This window comes from Alosa sapidissima, chromosome 6 (assembly GCF_018492685.1).
Source record: "Alosa sapidissima isolate fAloSap1 chromosome 6, fAloSap1.pri, whole genome shotgun sequence".
NCBI classification, from domain to species: Eukaryota; Metazoa; Chordata; class Actinopteri; order Clupeiformes; family Clupeidae; genus Alosa; species Alosa sapidissima.
Genome location: NC_055962.1, coordinates 18,646,692 through 18,666,214, shown reverse-complemented (window position 1 = coordinate 18,666,214; position 19,523 = coordinate 18,646,692). Strand labels below are relative to the sequence as shown.

Here is a 19,523-nt window from a genome sequence, read left to right as displayed (position 1 = left end):
TGCACCAGAAAGCCTCATGAAAGTTTCATTACTGTATACAAATAATGAAATCAAGTTGCAGTGAGTCGTGCGTCTCCACAACCATAACATGATAGTACCTTATTGTCCATCGTCCATCAGTGTGTTACTCAAACACGAGTGGATATCGGTGTGTCTGTGAGGAGCAGTATGCCTGGCCCCATGACAGCTGTATCACTTATGGAGCCTGTGATGAGTTCAGCGAAGGCACCTGTGGATGTCTTCATGGTTTACCGACAAACGGACCGTTCTGCCAGAGAGGTCGGTTCATATACCCTTTCATTTACTTGAGCTGTTGCACAGGTTTGGTACAGTATGCAAAGCCACAAAGGATTGAATTCAATTTAAAATTGAGTATGTCAGTAAAGATATGAGCAAGGCAAAAAAACAGCCACACTTGCCACAAAAATGTTTTTGGGCCCTTTCAATCAGCCTGTGCATCCAGGTCAGAAGATTTCATATATTTTCTACACACATATCTATAACTTGTTTGTTCCTACATTAGTTTCCCAATCTGTTGTCCTTGTTTTTTTCACTGTTGATAGATGTAAATGAATGCGACTTTGATCCATGTGGTCTGAACTCCACCTGTGCCAACACCATTGGCAGCTACAACTGTTCTTGCTGGAGAGGATACACCCCAACAAACACATCTTTGCCCATTAACACCAGCAATCCATGCATAGGTATATAGCTCTTTATTTTGATTTCATTGTGTAACTAATTTTTTGCCTCAAGTGTGTGTTTCTGTGTGTAAAGCCTCTCTGGGACTATTACCATGTCCCATATTCATAGTCCCTCTTAAAACAGTTATTTACTCAATAAATTCAGTATTTTTGTCCAAATAAATTAGAGGTTATTTTTTCTTTATAGATATAAATGAATGTGACTTTGATGCATGTGGTCTAAACTCCACCTGCTCCAACTCGGTTGGCAGCTACAACTGCTCTTGCTGGAGAGGATACGCTCCAACAAACTCGTCTCTACCTATTAGCAGCAGCAACCCCTGCATAGGTGTGTTCCTCACTCTGTATAATGTCCTCATTTCACTTGTATTCTTAGTGGTGTTTAAAGAATTAGTTTGAGGTAAACACAACCTAGGGTCTATTGATGTATGACAACAACTTCACACTTTCATTTGGGGGCCAAATTACGTTGATCTGAGGAGTTTGGAGATACTGTAGAGCGTTGTTTACATGAGCAATGAAATGGGTTATAGATTGTAGTAGTGGGCATGGAGCCACGTCAAAATAAATCGCTATTTTAAAAATAGCCTTATACTTCGGTGGTAGTGTGGAAAGGATCTATACAGACAGATTGGAGTATTTTAAACTTTGAAGGACAGACATGTTACAATATGGGCTGTAAATTAAGTCAGTGTAATTACCTTCCTCAGTGTTCTGGTAGCTTCTTGCAGCGATGCGCATACTGTATATGGTTGAACGTGATGCATGTATACAATACAAATATGAGTTACGTTCAACCAGATCTGCGTATTTGCGCAACACTGCAGGAGGTCAAACGTGCCCACTGATTTGAAGCTACCATATTGAACCTGGTCAGTGGTTTGAAAATTGCTATTTATTTTGATGTAGCTCTATGCCTGTTGCTAATGCAAATAATGTTGTAGCTCAAAACTCCTCCGATTAATGTAAGTTTACTGCCAAATAAAATGTTTAACTCATTATTATTCATAAATAGACCCCTAGATTGTGTTTACAGCAAACCAATCCTTTAAGCAATATGGCTCAAGGCAGAGTTGGGTGGGTAAAGGAAATACCTTTAGATGTGGTTTTGCCATATAAGGCATAAGGAAAGACACTGTTGCATTCTGCATTACTATCCCTTACAGGACCTACAGAAGTGTACACATATGAGCTTGATCTTGTGATGAGAACAGTAGATGCTGACCAACTAAAGATGGAGTTGTCTGAACTTGACCTTCCTCTCCCACTCACAACAACTGAACAAATTGATATCACTAACATCAATGTCACAACAGGTGAGAATAACATCAGATTGAAAATGCATTTTGTATTGACAAATGACGTTACGTAAGTACGTACTTGACATATTATTCATATTATATTCACATAGTTGTATGTGCACCAGAAAGCCTCATGAAAGTTTCATTACTGTATACAAATAATGAAATCAAGTTGCAGTGAGTCGTGCGTCTCCACAACCATAACATGATAGTACCTTATTGTCCATCGTCCATCAGTGTGTTACTCAAACACGAGTGGATATCGGTGTGTCTGTGAGGAGCAGTATGCCTGGCCCCATGACAGCTGTATCACTTATGGAGCCTGTGATGAGTTCAGCGAAGGCACCTGTGGATGTCTTCATGGTTTACCGACAAACGGACCGTTCTGCCAGAGAGGTCGGTTCATATACCCTTTCATTTACTTGAGCTGTTGCACAGGTTTGGTACAGTATGCAAAGCCACAAAGGATTGAATTCAATTTAAAATTGAGTATGTCAGTAAAGATATGAGCAAGGCAAAAAACAGCCACACTTGCCACAAAAATGTTTTTGGGCCCTTTCAATCAGCCTGTGCATCCAGGTCAGAAGATTTCATATATTTTCTACACACATATCTATAACTTGTTTGTTCCTACATTAGTTTCCCAATCTGTTGTCCTTGTTTTTTTCACTGTTGATAGATGTAAATGAATGCGACTTTGATCCATGTGGTCTGAACTCCACCTGTGCCAACACCATTGGCAGCTACAACTGTTCTTGCTGGAGAGGATACACCCCAACAAACACATCTTTGCCCATTAACACCAGCAATCCATGCATAGGTATATAGCTCTTTATTTTGATTTCATTGTGTAACTAATTTTTTGCCTCAAGTGTGTGTTTCTGTGTGTAAAGCCTCTCTGGGACTATTACCATGTCCCATATTCATAGTCCCTCTTAAAACAGTTATTTACTCAATAAATTCAGTATTTTTGTCCAAATAAATTAGAGGTTATTTTTTCTTTATAGATATAAATGAATGTGACTTTGATGCATGTGGTCTAAACTCCACCTGCTCCAACTCGGTTGGCAGCTACAACTGCTCTTGCTGGAGAGGATACGCTCCAACAAACTCGTCTCTACCTATTAGCAGCAGCAACCCCTGCATAGGTGTGTTCCTCACTCTGTATAATGTCCTCATTTCACTTGTATTCTTAGTGGTGTTTAAAGAATTAGTTTGAGGTAAACACAACCTAGGGTCTATTGATGTATGACAACAACTTCACACTTTCATTTGGGGGCCAAATTACGTTGATCTGAGGAGTTTGGAGATACTGTAGAGCGTTGTTTACATGAGCAATGAAATGGGTTATAGATTGTAGTAGTGGGCATGGAGCCACGTCAAAATAAATCGCTATTTTAAAAATAGCCTTATACTTCGGTGGTAGTGTGGAAAGGATCTATACAGACAGATTGGAGTATTTTAAACTTTGAAGGACAGACATGTTACAATATGGGCTGTAAATTAAGTCAGTGTAATTACCTTCCTCAGTGTTCTGGTAGCTTCTTGCAGCGATGCGCATACTGTATATGGTTGAACGTGATGCATGTATACAATACAAATATGAGTTACGTTCAACCAGATCTGCGTATTTGCGCAACACTGCAGGAGGTCAAACGTGCCCACTGATTTGAAGCTACCATATTGAACCTGGTCAGTGGTTTGAAAATTGCTATTTATTTTGATGTAGCTCTATGCCTGTTGCTAATGCAAATAATGTTGTAGCTCAAAACTCCTCCGATTAATGTAAGTTTACTGCCAAATAAAATGTTTAACTCATTATTATTCATAAATAGACCCCTAGATTGTGTTTACAGCAAACCAATCCTTTAAGCAATATGGCTCAAGGCAGAGTTGGGTGGGTAAAGGAAATACCTTTAGATGTGGTTTTGCCATATAAGGCATAAGGAAAGACACTGTTGCATTCTGCATTACTATCCCTTACAGGACCTACAGAAGTGTACACATATGAGCTTGATCTTGTGATGAGAACAGTAGATGCTGACCAACTAAAGATGGAGTTGTCTGAACTTGACCTTCCTCTCCCACTCACAACAACTGAACAAATTGATATCACTAACATCAATGTCACAACAGGTGAGAATAACATCAGATTGAAAATGCATTTTGTATTGACAAATGACGTTACGTAAGTACGTACTTGACATATTATTCATATTATATTCACATAGTTGTATGTGCACCAGAAAGCCTCATGAAAGTTTCATTACTGTATACAAATAATGAAATCAAGTTGCAGTGAGTCGTGCGTCTCCACAACCATAACATGATAGTACCTTATTGTCCATCGTCCATCAGTGTGTTACTCAAACACGAGTGGATATCGGTGTGTCTGTGAGGAGCAGTATGCCTGGCCCCATGACAGCTGTATCACTTATGGAGCCTGTGATGAGTTCAGCGAAGGCACCTGTGGATGTCTTCATGGTTTACCGACAAACGGACCGTTCTGCCAGAGAGGTCGGTTCATATACCCTTTCATTTACTTGAGCTGTTGCACAGGTTTGGTACAGTATGCAAAGCCACAAAGGATTGAATTCAATTTAAAATTGAGTATGTCAGTAAAGATATGAGCAAGGCAAAAAACAGCCACACTTGCCACAAAAATGTTTTTGGGCCCTTTCAATCAGCCTGTGCATCCAGGTCAGAAGATTTCATATATTTTCTACACACATATCTATAACTTGTTTGTTCCTACATTAGTTTCCCAATCTGTTGTCCTTGTTTTTTTCACTGTTGATAGATGTAAATGAATGCGACTTTGATCCATGTGGTCTGAACTCCACCTGTGCCAACACCATTGGCAGCTACAACTGTTCTTGCTGGAGAGGATACACCCCAACAAACACATCTTTGCCCATTAACACCAGCAATCCATGCATAGGTATCTAGCTCTTTATTTTGATTTCATTGTGTAACTCATTTTTTGCCTCAAGTGTGTGTTTCTGTGTGTAAAGCCTCTCTGGGACTATTACCATGTCCCATATTCATAGTCCCTCTTAAAAGAGTTATTTACTCAATAAATTCAGTATTTTTGTCCAAATAAATTAGAGGTTATTTTTTCTTTATAGATATAAATGAATGTGACTTTGATGCATGTGGTCTAAACTCCACCTGCTCCAACTCGGTTGGCAGCTACAACTGCTCTTGCTGGAGAGGATACGCTCCAACAAACTCGTCTCTGCCTATTAGCAGCAGCAACCCCTGCATAGGTGTGTTCCTCACTCTGTATAATGTCCTCATTTCACTTGTATTCTTAGTGGTGTTTAAAGAATTAGTTTGAGGTAAACACAACCTAGGGTCTATTGATGTATGACAACAACTTCACACTTTCATTTGGGGGCCAAATTACGTTGATCTGAGGAGTTTGGAGATACTGTAGAGTGTTGTTTAAATGAGCAATGAAATGGGTTATAGATTGTAGTAGTGGGCATGGAGCCACGTCAAAATAAATCGCTATTTTAAAAATAGCCTTATACTTCGGTGGTAGTGTGGAAAGGATCTATACAGACAGATTGGAGTATTTTAAACTTTGAAGGACAGACATGTTACAATATGGGCTGTAAATTAAGTCAGTGTAATTACCTTCCTCAGTGTTCTGGTAGCTTCTTGCAGCGATGCGCATACTGTATATGGTTGTACGTGATGCATGTATACAATACAAATATGAGTTACGTTCAACCAGATCTGCGTATTTGCGCAACACTGCAGGAGGTCAAACGTGCCCACTGATTTGAAGCTACCATATTGAACCTGGTCAGTGGTTTGAAAATTGCTATTTATTTTGATGTAGCTCTATGCCTGTTGCTAATGCAAATAATGTTGTAGCTCAAAACTCCTCCGATTAATGTAAGTTTACTGCCAAATAAAATGTTTAACTCATTATTATTCATAAATAGACCCCTAGATTGTGTTTACAGCAAACCAATCCTTTAAGCAATATGGCTCAAGGCAGAGTTGGGTGGGTAAAGGAAATACCTTTAGATGTGGTTTTGCCATATAAGGCATAAGGAAAGACACTGTTGCATTCTGCATTACTATCCCTTACAGGACCTACAGAAGTGTACACATATGAGCTTGATCTTGTGATGAGAACAGTAGATGCTGACCAACTAAAGATGGAGTTGTCTGAACTTGACCTTCCTCTCCCACTCACAACAACTGAACAAATTGATATCACTAACATCAATGTCACAACAGGTGAGAATAACATCAGATTGAAAATGCATTTTGTATTGACAAATGACGTTACGTAAGTACGTACTTGACATATTATTCATATTATATTCACATAGTTGTATGTGCACCAGAAAGCCTCATGAAAGTTTCATTACTGTATACAAATAATGAAATCAAGTTGCAGTGAGTCGTGCGTCTCCACAACCATAACATGATAGTACCTTATTGTCCATCGTCCATCAGTGTGTTACTCAAACACGAGTGGATATCGGTGTGTCTGTGAGGAGCAGTATGCCTGGCCCCATGACAGCTGTATCACTTATGGAGCCTGTGATGAGTTCAGCGAAGGCACCTGTGGATGTCTTCATGGTTTACCGACAAACGGACCGTTCTGCCAGAGAGGTCGGTTCATATACCCTTTCATTTACTTGAGCTGTTGCACAGGTTTGGTACAGTATGCAAAGCCACAAAGGATTGAATTCAATTTAAAATTGAGTATGTCAGTAAAGATATGAGCAAGGCAAAAAACAGCCACACTTGCCACAAAAATGTTTTTGGGCCCTTTCAATCAGCCTGTGCATCCAGGTCAGAAGATTTCATATATTTTCTACACACATATCTGTAATTTGTTTGTTCCTACATTAGTTTCCCAATCTGTTGTCTTTGTTTTTTTCACTGTTGATAGATGTAAATGAATGCGACTTTGATCCATGTGGTCTGAACTCCACCTGTGCCAACACCATTGGCAGCTACAACTGTTCTTGCTGGAGAGGATACACCCCAACAAACACATCTTTGCCCATTAACACCAGCAATCCATGCATAGGTATCTAGCTCTTTATTTTGATTTCATTGTGTAACTTATTTTTTGCCTCAAGTGTGTGTTTCTGTGTGTACAGTGGGCATCGCTTTCAAATGGCCACTTCAGTCGCGCATTACGAGGCGTGAAGCTGCGTGAAGCTTTAGTACCACTTTCAGCCACTGTGCGTCGCTCTGCCACTGTACATCACTCTGCCTGCCGCCCCTTCTGAAAAAGCTCTATTTACCTCGATTTAGGCTACTTGGGCATGGCTTAAGGCTTGACTACACGGTGGTAATGGAAATCGAAATTTGCTGTCTACATTATTGTCAGTGTTGGGTTAGAGACTTTCTAATGAGGAGACACAGCACTCAAAAAATACTCCATAGAAATGCATGGGGCTAGTTTGTCACGCCAATATGGCCGTTGTCTACACATATCCCACCCCTTCCTCGGCAAAACGTCGACATGTGAATACATTGAGCCAATCATATGGTGTGTTGTGAAGACATCGTGCCAATCATGTGTTGTGATCTCGCTGCTGGAGCAAGATTGGTGTCGTGAAGCCTTGCGCACGCGCAGTTCGACCCAAAGACTGTGCCCGATGAGTGCCCATAAAACGTTGGTATATGGCCGCCGAGTGGAGGGACTTGCCTAAAAGGACTTTTACGCAACTACGCAAATCAAAACAGTGGTGTGATAATTGAGCCAGTAGAGAAATAACTGTTCAGAATTAATCTGTAGCCTTGGGTAGGCTTCTGCGACGTTTTTAACAGGCTACGCTATAGAGGCTTAGACAACTATGACCCACGTTTTGGTTTCGTAAATTAATTTGCCCTACTTCTTGACTGCAATGTAGTCAATTGACTGCTTGACATGTCATTTTTATTTTTCTGTACAATAAACAAATACATCTGCTTTATGCCGCAGAATTACATTCATATTTGGAACTTACATAGTCCAATGCATCGTTACACTACGTTAGTGTTTCCCAAAACCATAGTAGCAACGAACGTTCGCAACCACTATCGTAAAGTTGTGTAGTTACAACTACACCTCTTGACCTGTGGTAGAATGCTAGTAGAAGCATAGTTCCAGGGATCTTCATGTCAAAGACGTCACTGACGCCAGTTATTTGTTTGCAAATTAATAATTATAAATATATTTAGGTTTCTAATTGATATTTACACTTCTAACCACCATACATCCATATTTTAAAATGCCCAAGGCAGAAAATACATAAATTAAAAGTCAATTTGCAGCCATGTACACGTAAGTAAAAGTCACACACCTGCAGATAATAATAAGGTGGTGTGCACTTTTTGATGAGTCAGCTGAGAATATGTAGCCTTTGATTTTCATGGAGGGGGGGGGGGTCCTTGTTAGTTTAAGCAAACCAAGCCAAGAAGGCTGATTCTGATTTTGCTAATATGATCTGCACAAAAGATAAACTTAGGTAAACAACGATGTCAATATTGTTGTCAAAATCTTAACCCAGATTCGAACTCTTGGACAGGGGACTGGTAACTGCTGTGCAACGGCGGCTGTCATCTGCCGGCCTTAACGCAATGCGCCACAGAAGTATGTGCAGGTGCCCGTTCACATGCTACTAAACATCATTAACCACCTAAATCCAGACTACTGAAGTTTGGAAACTATCATGGTTCAAACTTACAGTACTATGTAAGTACGACAGTTTTGGGAAACAGCCATAACTTACATGTTGGTTAGTTGAACGATGCATCCTGTTAGTAAAAAGCTAACCTCCGTAGTTGTACGGGAAACGCACCCCAGATCAGCTTGTAGGCCATTAGCAATCTGTTTATTTTATTTTATGAAGCCTACACAGTAGATCACATGCCACATTCTCACTTTCAATAGACAGATGCAATAGCCATTGGCCAAGTATTGAGTATAAAGCAATTAAGATAGTACCCTATACAAAAAGTACTTCATACTATCATAAAAATTCGTTAAAACGAATAGCATTTTGCAACTTGACAAAACACTGGATTAAATATCGTAGGCACAGGAGAAAACTTGTACATCCATTGGCCCGTGGGGAGATGACATGCCAGTTGCCTCTCCCTTCAGTGCTATGACTCGTTCGGCTGTGAGCTTGTTTCGCCAAAAAAAAAACTATTGCATATATCAATGCGTCTTTGTTCATGGGTTTGGCCTCACAGCAGAAGCTTAGACAACTATGACCCACGTTTTGGTGTCGTAATTTGCCCTGCTTATTGACTGCAATGTAGTCAATTGACTGCTTGACAGGTTATTTTTATTTTTCTGTACAATAAACAAATACATCTGCTTTATGCCGCAGAATTACGCACTTGGCCAGCCAATAGAACGGGCAAATTTTGGAGAGAATAGAGAATGTACGCACGCAAGAATCTGTAGGCTATTTGTGGCTGGTTACCAGCAAACAATGTTTAATGCATTAACTCAAGACGTCAAACATTTTCTAAACAATACAAACAGAAAGGATGCAGCAGGCAGCAAATGTAGAAGAGTCATTTCCAGTGGAAGAACAAAATGCTGAATGAAGCCCAAAGATATGAAGGCATATCTGGCAAGTTGTTATTTTTTGAAGATGTAAATGGTTGGGCTATAGGCCTAGTTTGCAAGGAGACATAAAGCGTGAGCATGCCACACTATCCACAGCTGTGGTAGCGGGGGGTAGGAGGATTACTGTTAGCGCAGGATTTAGGCCTATATAAAATTCTTCAACAGAAGGCCTGCCTCGAATGCAGGCTTGCCCAAAAAAAGGCCTGTGGTTTGCGCAGCCTACAGTAAGTAGGTCTTAGTGATGTAACGATTTGATAGCGACACACACAGATGTCCAATCAAAAGGTTTATTAGCTGAGAACGTGAGCAGGGACTCAGACCCAGATCACAATACACACGGGGCAGGTCAAGTACACACACACGCTACACATACAGGGGAGGACTCAGCCCCCCACACAAAAAGGATCACACACAAGGGAGAACTAAAAGGGAAACATGTTACAATAAAGACGCTAACATTACACTCAAAACTAAGGAGAAACACAGACATAAACCCCAAATGTTCACCCCCGTATCCCAGCATGCCCTGCGTGGGAGAACGCTACGCAATGTCTTGTGTGCCGACGTTACAGTGAGTTAGGAATCCTCTAGACTGCTTTTCAGCTGTCTCAGAGGTGGAAAGTTGCGTTCGTTAGGGGCAGGGCCGGATTAACAATGCATAGACCCTTGGGAACAAATGTCTGATGGCCCCCCTGCCCCCCAGCCAACGTGAATCGGGCGGTCAGTTAATAGGCCTATATCGTGAGGATTTGTATTGCCATTTAAGGCACGAGCGCATCTGTGAGGCCAAGCCTCACCAAGTAGCCTGTTTGTTTACAACTAACATTACATTTAATTAAACTGCTTATAGGCTATGCCGAAAGAGTTTCAACATTTTGAATATCAGTGTCGGGTGAATTAGGAAATGTCTTATGGCTGAAAGCTGCTTGGGATCCCCCGTCAAGCAATAACCATACAAAAAGTTAAAAACAGATGACATAATGCGCGTCACTGACATAATGCGCAAATAATATAGCCTAGATATTCCAATATATTCGAATACATGTGTTTATTTTAGAGGGGATATTCGAACGTCATTTTTGAGCAATTTTGATTTTTCTGTAGGCTACGCCAATCGTCTATTAACACCTTCCACCTAACCCCGGTGAGTGGGGGTCGCTATAATGCGTGTGAAATAGCACCATTGAGTAGCCTATGCGAAATAGCCTTAAAATCGTTCCGGTGTTGTGTGCCTTCTGGTTTCTCCACCTACTGGTTTCCTTGCGCGTGCATGCGCTGCAGCAGTTGTCAGACATTCACAAACAAGTTGTTTTAGGCGGTTTGAAGTCGCTTTTCATACGCCATGAGCGCTCGGCTACATTACAGCCACTCAGACAAAAGACATGTAAAAAATATATGTTTTGAAAACTAGCATTAAACTGGATTCGATCCCGCAAAAGCAACATACGCGTGACTCTCTCCATCCTAAATCCCTACTCTTTGAGACAACTAATATGTTACGCGAATCAATTAACTATTGTAGTCTACCATTAATTAATAACGTAGGCAACACCCAGGTAACATGTTGTCCAGGCTATCTGAAACAAGGGGTTGCCTCTTATTTACAACAACTGGTTACCTTGGGCTGCTACAGTCGTCAGTGCACAGTAGGCCTATGCTACTCTTTGTGGTTGATCAACTAAAAATAAAAGATGTATTTGGTGATGACGTTATTGTAGGCCTAGTAGACCTAAATTCTGAGAAATTAAATGGTACGAGAAACAATCTACATAGCGCACCAGACCGTGATGTCTTCAAGGGTTGAATGAAGGGAGTTTGCAAAAATTAGTGTATTTTTCAAGTCAATAAACATTCTTAATTTTCGAATGTCTTTGTCAGGGAACATCTGACTTTTAAAAACCATAGGCCTGGTAGTCGCTCAGACAAGGAGTTATAAGATAAAGGCAATACCATTTGTGTCACCTAATGCAGTTCAGTGAATTAGCAAGATACCATCAGAAGGCAACAATTATAAAGCACAGTGCGCGCGCGTGCTCTCTCCCCTGCACATTAAGCTGTCTGCGTGTTGTAGGCTAGATTTGCGTGAGTTACTTTTGTTGAGTGTTTAGCTGTGTCACAAAACAATAAGCTTTGTCAGACTACTTTTAAAATGATATTCAGGGCTATATACATTTTAAACATTCGGGGCTGAAGACCCGACAAAGCCTTGCATTAATTCTTCAGGTGGGAAGTGTCAGGAATTTTCATACGAGAGACGCTCTCATTGGTGGTTAGTATATGAAGTAGGGAATTGACAGCAACATATCCAATCACATTATGAGAGATGCTGAATTTAACATAAACTGCGATGTTTGATTTTAAATGAATGTAAATTTAGCCGGGACTGTAAGCTGGCACACGTGGGTGCTCGATGTTTTCAGTGGGTGCCCGAGAGACGGAGCACCCACGGTATCGGCGCCTATGACAAGCGTATCTTGCGGTTGCATCCATTACAAACAAACATGCAATGTGAACGTCTGGGATTGGGGAGAGCACTAAATGCTCTTCTGAATAAGCACAAAGTCAAGCCTTTAAATGAAAAACACTCTTTAATAATCAAAGAAATAAACGCTAATGAAGTAAACTTGTGACCATCAAAAATAGTTCGCCTGTAACTCCGTGATAACAGGAAGGCATTTGGCTGAGCAACGGAGGTTAATATGCTCTATATTTTGTCCAAATGATGTCTGTCTATCATCGTTGCACTCGGAGAAAACCAGAATGTTTAATTTGTCCTGCGTTTCTTCTACGGCTGCAAACGGGATTCACTCGCTGTTAACCAAATATGTCTTTATTAGGGCAGGGCAGGCATATTTCTGGCTATTAAATTATTTCTAAACCAGTCTGCTAAAGTCTGTAGTGAAGTCTGTGTGGGGTTTTCCAGCTCCATTTCTTTTTACGAGACACCCTGCTCACTTGAGACCTCTGCCGGTTGTTGCAGCGTCGTTGCAGCGTCACTGGAAAAATACAAATTAATGCCGCGTGATCCCGCGCGCGGACCGCGAGGGAAGCTGGCCCAGTCGAAGAACTGCCCACTGTAAAGCCTCTCTGGGACTATTACTATGTCCCATATTCATAGTCCCTCTTAAAAGAGTTATTTACTCAATAAATTCAGTATTTTTGTCCAAATAAATTAGAGGTTATTTTTTCTTTATAGATATAAATTAATGTGACTTTGATGCATGTGGTCTAAACTCCACCTGCTCCAACTCAGTTGGCAGCTACAGTTGCGCTTGCTGGAGAGGATACGCTCCAACAAACTCGTCTCTGCCTATTAGCAGCAGCAACCCCTGCATACAGTGCTGGCCAAAAGTATTGGCACCCATGCTAAAGTTGACTGAAAAGAGGAATATAAAATCATCTTTTGGAAATTGATCTTAATGCCTTAAGTGAAAAATGAGGAAATATCTAACCTTTAAGGACACCAATTTTCTTAGTGAATGAATAATGTATCATAAATAAATAAATGTTCAGGGGTCATAAGTATTGGCACCCCTATGTTACCCTTCACTCATTGAGCTCAATGCAAATCAAACCAGCTAATAGGCTAACTGAAATAACACCATGCCAATCTCTAGGTATGGTGAAGGGTATGTGATGTGGGGCTATTTTAATTCCAAAGGCCAAGGTAACTTTATCAGGATGCACAGTATTCTGGATCCATTAAATAACTGGCCTTTAAAAATAAAAATCTGCCTGTCTATGGGAATTTAACATAGGGGTGGCAATACTTACAGTATGACCCCTGTATTTTAAGGAAGAACATTTATTTATTTATGATGACATTATTCATTTATATTCCTCTTTTCAGTCAACTTTAGCATGGGTGCCAATACTTTTGACCATCACTGTACTCTCTCTTTTGCACCACAGTTATGAATTCCAAATGTTCTTTTATTCGTTCTCATGTCCTTTAAGATGAGTTTCTATGTTACTTTCCTTATAGACATCAATGAATGTGACTCTGATCCATGTGGTCAAAATTCCACCTGCTCAAACACAATCGGCAGCTACAACTGCTCTTGCTGGAGCGGATACACTCCGACAAATACATCTCTGGCCATTAGTTCTAGCAATCCTTGCATCGGTATGTAGGTTTTTCCTAAGACTTTTTTTGTGATTTCTTTCCTTTTGAAAAGTAGGTAATTTGAGCATGTACCATGTTCATAGTCTCTTTTGAAATAATCTTCATATATAGGCAGATTATTCACTCAATCAATTCTGCATGTTATTTTCTCCAAATAAATTAGAGGTTTTTTTTTTTCTCTTATAGATATAAATGAATGTGACTTTGATGCATGTGGTCCAAACTCCACCTGCTCCAACTCTGTTGGCAGCTACAGTTGCGCTTGCTGGAGAGGATACAGACCAACAAACTCGTCTCTTCCTATTAGCAGCAGCAACCCCTGCATAGGTGTGTTCCTCACTCTGTATAATGTCCTCATTTCACTTGTATTCTTAGTGGTGTTTAAAGAATTAGTTTGAGGTAAACACAACCTACTGTAGGGTCTATTGATGGTTAATAACGAGTTTGAAGTTTCATTTGGTAGCCAAATTATATTAATCTGAGGAGTTTGGAGATAGACCGTTGTGATGGAAGACATGGAGCCACGTCAAATAGCTTTCTTCAAACCACTGGCCAGGCTCAAAATAGCCTTATACTCTACTTCAGTGGTAGTAATGGAGAGAATCCCTACAGACAAATTTAAGTAGAAGCTATAGTAAACTTTGAAAGTGTACAAAGATGTTTTTAGTAAGGCCTGTGAATTAAGTCAGTGTAATTACATTCCTTCGTGTTCCTGTAGCTTCAAATCAGTGAGCGCGTTCAACTTCTAGCAGCGCTGCACATATATAGCTGAACGTGATGCATGTTTACAATGCAAACATGCGCCACGTTCAGACAAATCTGATCGTGACCCACTGATTTGAAGCTACCATTTTGAACCTTATCAGTGGTTTGAAAATAGTGATTCATTTTTTGTTTTAACATGACTCTATGCCCACTGCTAATGCAAACAATGGTCTAGCTTAAAACTGCTCAGATAAATGCAATTTTACTCCCAAATTAAGGTTTGAATTAAATATCATTCATAAATAGACTCTAGGTTGTTTTTACGCCAACCCAGTTATTTAAGAAATAATGACTTAAGGAGATGGGTCTCCTAGTCATCGCAAAATCATAGACTGTGACTAGTCTGTGATTTACACATTCTTGCATTTTCTGTAGATGTGAGAGGATGTAAGATTGCAGTCTTTCATAAATCTTTTCAAAATCTTCTGATGTATGTGTAGCATAAGTTTCCTAAATCTTTTGCCCTTTTTTCCCACTGTTGATAGATATAAATGAATGTGACTTTGATCCATGTGGTCCAAACTCTACCTGTGCCAACACCATTGGTAGCTACAACTGCTCTTGCTGGAGAGGATACACCCCAATACACACATCTTTGCCCATTAACACCAGCAATCCATGCATAGGTATCTAGCTCTTTATTTTGATTTCATTAACTACTTTTTTGAGCATGTGCAATATTCATAGTCCCTCTTAAAAGTGTTCTCGTATATAGGAGGATTATTTACTGAATATATTCAGTATTTTTCCTCCAAATAAATTATTTGGTTTTTTTTCTTTCTTATAGATATAAATGAATGTGACTTTGATCCATGTGGTCCAAACTCTACCTGCTCCAACACAATTGGCAGCTACAACTGCTCTTGCTCAGGAGGATACACTCCAACAAACTCATCTCTGCTCATTAACACCAGCAATCCATGCATAGGTCTCTAGCTCTTTATTTTGATTTCATTGTGTAGCTAGTTTTTTGCCTCGTGCTTGTTTTTGTGTGTAAAAACTCTCTGGGGCTATTAGCAGGTAGCATAGTCATAATCCCTCTGAAGAGTTCTTGTATATAAGAGGATTATTTACTAAATTAATTCAGTATTTATTTATTTATTCAAATAAATTAGAGGTTATTTTTTCTTCTAGACATTAATGAATGTGACTTTGATCGATGTGGTCCAAACTCCAACTGCTCCAACATCATTGGCAGCTACAACTGCTCTTGCTGGAGAGGATACGCTCCAACAAACTTGTCTCTGCCTATTAGCAGCAGCAACCCCTGCATAGGTGTGTTCTTCACTCTGTATAATGTCCTATATTCTTAGTGATGTTTAAGCAATAAAGGCCAAGGGAGAGTTGGGTTGGTATAGGATATACCCTCATCTGTGTTTGGCAGTAGGCACAAGGTCAAAGAAAGTTACCGTTGCATTTGGGATTACCATCCCTTATAGATCCTGCAGCACTGTACACATTTGAGTTTGATATTGGGATGAGAGAATAGATGCTGACCAACTAAAGATGGAGTTGTCTGAAATTGACGCTCCCACTTGCAACAAGTGAACACATTGAAATCACTGATCACTTTTTTTCTGACCATTATTGATTTGTTTTTTCGGTTGTTTATTGAATATTATTGTATTATATTTTAATAAGCATACAGTAACAATAATTTAAGCATGACAGCACTTTGCAGTTTTTTACAGATGAAAATGACAGGCCTAACAGTAGACATAACAGCTGCTTTGAGTTAAGGCTATGTTTAGCCTGATTGAATAACTTCATGATAGAGCTGACAAATGGTATGACTTTCCAAAAGCAGTCTCTGGTATAACCGACATCATGCTCTATCAGGCTGTACCTGGAGTGGCTAGAGTAGAATGCATTTCACTTGTGGTACTCTGAAACTGTCCCTGCTACCTGCTAACCTAGCAGTTGGAATTTTAACTTGTTTCGATTCGGTACCATGCAGTCGGAATTGTTGTTCGAGTTATTCAAAGGTATATGTTATAGTACAGTTAGGGTAGGGTAGACAGTCCAAAATGAAAGTGAGGGACTGCACTCACTAGTGCCCGTAGCAAGACACCTGCCAAGTTTGAAATTAATCGAACAAACAGTTTGAGAGATACGTGAATAACACAGACAGACAAACGTTTCTGTCATTAATAGACAGAAGGCAGATACATTTCTATCTGAAGACGTTCTGTCTATTTACAGAGGGAAATTCTAAATACTGTTGAATCTGTAGTGATCAACCACCTATATGGATGAAAAAGCTTGGGATAGAATTGTTGCTATACATGTACTGGTTACTGGAGTGCATATAAAATACAATATATACAAAAGCAGTGGATGATTTATTTTTCTTCTTCTTTCAGTCATAACAACCCCTTTTCCAACACCACCACCTACATCAACATCACCACAACCAACGACACAAATATCAGAAACAACACCATTATCTCTGACAACAACAAAAGTAACAGAACCAACACCAACTACCACAACAACACCACCAACAACAACACCACCACCACCACCACCACCACCAACAGGTATGTGAGGGAGGAGAAGATATATTGAATGTTTTGACAAAACAATTTTCTACTATATGGTGGTACTTTTCAGCATTCCAGAGTGGTCAACATCCCACCTCTCTATGACAGAATGTAAGACTATAAATATAACCGAACAGAAGACCTTAACCAGTGAGAAGTGATACTCGAATGACGTCGATCTGAGCCAATATCCAACCACCCTTTTACCGGATTTTTTCCAGTGTCTAGAAAGTTGTGAGAAAATAGTTCTCAAATAATTCTGGAGCCATCCTTCGCACCAGGTCCAGAGTGCAATGACACATGAAAGGGTTAACGTGTCGTGTTCTCCTTCAGAGAACTGAGGTTATATAAAACTTTATGTCTAAGTTGAGTTCAGTCAACATTAACCAATGGGAACACATAAACCACTGGTGATGATGGACAAGGAATTACTCAGACAGACTCACGGGGTGCGTTACACATGGCACGTTAGGAGTCGGAATGAAGCCGATGTCGTATCACAAGCAGAAGACTGACAGCGCTAGTGTCTGACTGTGGTGAGGCCATGATAACAACTCCTAAGTGGCAGCTCGCTGAATTAATGAGCACTCAATAGAGTGCTACCAGGGGTACGCTATTGGATGCGTTACGCATCCACACATGGATTGATGTGCGCTTGACAGTGCACTGCCAGAGGCGCATTACCGGAGGCGCTAGGCATTCGCACTTCAGACCCCTTCATGTGTCTGGTGCACATGATGGTAGTTGAGGATGCAGGTCAACAATATTGCACAAGCAGAATATTGACAAATGTTTGTGTCTGGCTGTGGTGGAGCCGTGATGCCTGATGAGTGTTAGCTGCTTGCTGGCACAGGATATAGGTATTTGCTGAAGTGTAGCTGAAGGCGGCGTTAATGCACGGAACTCAGCACCTAAGGAATCCGAGACTGGGTGTGTCGTGTGCACAGCTAGCGCAAGCAGTCATGATTTGTTTAAATGTTTTTTAATGATATGTATAATATATTTTTTCCATGGCTGCACGAAATGAACTGTGGGGGCTCCCAGACGTAGGTGGGGCACTCGCTAAGGCAGAGCCGAGAGTATTCGCCTTATTCATGCATTCATGTTTTAGCTTAGAAGCCACCTTACATCGCTTATAGCACCTTTAAATGCCAATTGAGCTCTACAGTGGTGGGCAGTGAACACAGGTCCCTCTAGAGCATCGTTTTCCAACCTTGGGGTCGGGACACCATGTGGGGTCTCCTGAAATTCAAATGGAGTCGCCTGAGATACTGGGTATATTACACAATTGACCAGTACATTACATTAAACTAGAGAATGTAATTCCAGGGAATTACGAGTGCATGAAAATGATGCTAGGACAGACATGGTGGTTGCACAGCTTAATAAAAGTTGATAGTTTAAAAGTAGACAGTTTAAAAGTTGAATATAGATTGGGAGTTGATCACACTAGTTGACTGAAAAGCCCAGGCTGCCAAACAGTTGTGGACAGAGGACACAATTGGCGGGAGTCATAGCTGATGACAACTGACAGTTGGATTGGTTCAAATATTTCATAGGGAATTATTGTAGTGAGGACTTTTATTTTGAAACAGCTTTGGGCAGAGGAAACAGTTGACGGGAGTCATAGTTGATGACAACTGACAGTTGGAATAGTTGAACAGTTAAAACGTTGGATAGTTTAAATGGTTAAATAATTTAATAGGGGATTATAGCAGTGAAGACTTTTATTTTGAAACAGTTGTGGGGAGAGGAAACAGCTGACGGGACTGTTGCTAGAGTAGTTATGGTGGTTGCTATGCTGGTTGCTAGGTTTTAACTGTGAATGTGGTTGCTAGGCTGTTGCTAGGGTAGTTGAAGTCATTTCTAGGTTGTTGCTAGGGTGTCCATGGTGGCTACTATCAGAAATAAAAGAGTTACTTCAGTGGTTTGCTAGTATAATCATCTTGGTTGCTATGGAAACTGACATAGATGCTTAATTTCAATGGTTGCTAGGTAGGTGGTGGTTTAATATAGTAGGCTAGAGGCATAGTTAATGATAACTGACAGTTGGAATAGTTGAACAGTTAAATAGTTGGATAGTTTAAATGGTTAAATTATTTAATAGGGAATTATTATAGTGGAGACTTTTATTTTGAAACAGTTGTGGGCAGAGGAAACATTTGAACAGGATCTGTAGTCTTAAGAGAGCCAGATTGTGTGCTTAAAGCTTGAGACAGACAGTTGCTGGAGGTGGCCGGAACCATATGGCTCTGGCCGGAACACTTGGCATAGGATTCTAAGTGCTCTATTGTGATGCCATAATCGCCAATGTTAAGTCTATGGGGAAAATTTTAATAGTTTTGAATTAATAGTTCAAAAAGTATAAAAGTTACAAATATGAAAAATAAATTTTTCCACACCTGTCCTAAGTAAGACCTACGTAACGCAGTTTGAATGAAGTTTCTACATTAAACGGTTGAAGCCGCATTAAATGCA

At 40.2% G+C, this 19,523-nt stretch overlaps 1 protein-coding gene across 2 annotated transcripts in view; it reads left to right on the top strand.

Annotated features, from left to right (window-relative positions):
• The window catches only part of LOC121712342 (fibrillin-1-like), a 178,556-nt gene that overhangs the window by 140,933 nt on the left and 18,100 nt on the right, over positions 1 to 19,523 (top strand). Inside the window, exons 35-54 of one of the 2 annotated variants that reach the window (XM_042096540.1) lie at positions 121 to 279; positions 564 to 704; positions 892 to 1,032; positions 1,871 to 2,020; positions 2,243 to 2,401; positions 2,685 to 2,825; positions 3,013 to 3,153; positions 3,992 to 4,141; positions 4,364 to 4,522; positions 4,806 to 4,946; positions 5,134 to 5,274; positions 6,113 to 6,262; positions 6,485 to 6,643; positions 6,927 to 7,067; positions 13,597 to 13,737; positions 13,924 to 14,064; positions 14,988 to 15,128; positions 15,290 to 15,430; positions 15,637 to 15,777; positions 16,935 to 17,042. In XM_042096540.1, the coding sequence (XP_041952474.1) occupies positions 121 to 279; positions 564 to 704; positions 892 to 1,032; positions 1,871 to 2,020; positions 2,243 to 2,401; positions 2,685 to 2,825; positions 3,013 to 3,153; positions 3,992 to 4,141; positions 4,364 to 4,522; positions 4,806 to 4,946; positions 5,134 to 5,274; positions 6,113 to 6,262; positions 6,485 to 6,643; positions 6,927 to 7,067; positions 13,597 to 13,737; positions 13,924 to 14,064; positions 14,988 to 15,128; positions 15,290 to 15,430; positions 15,637 to 15,777; positions 16,935 to 17,042 (2,886 nt within the window). Of the gene's footprint in view, positions 1 to 120; positions 280 to 563; positions 705 to 891; positions 1,033 to 1,870; positions 2,021 to 2,242; positions 2,402 to 2,684; positions 2,826 to 3,012; positions 3,154 to 3,991; positions 4,142 to 4,363; positions 4,523 to 4,805; positions 4,947 to 5,133; positions 5,275 to 6,112; positions 6,263 to 6,484; positions 6,644 to 6,926; positions 7,068 to 13,596; positions 13,738 to 13,923; positions 14,065 to 14,987; positions 15,129 to 15,289; positions 15,431 to 15,636; positions 15,778 to 16,865; positions 17,043 to 19,523 lie in introns of both variants that reach the window. The other variant, XM_042096538.1, reaches the window with a different exon arrangement.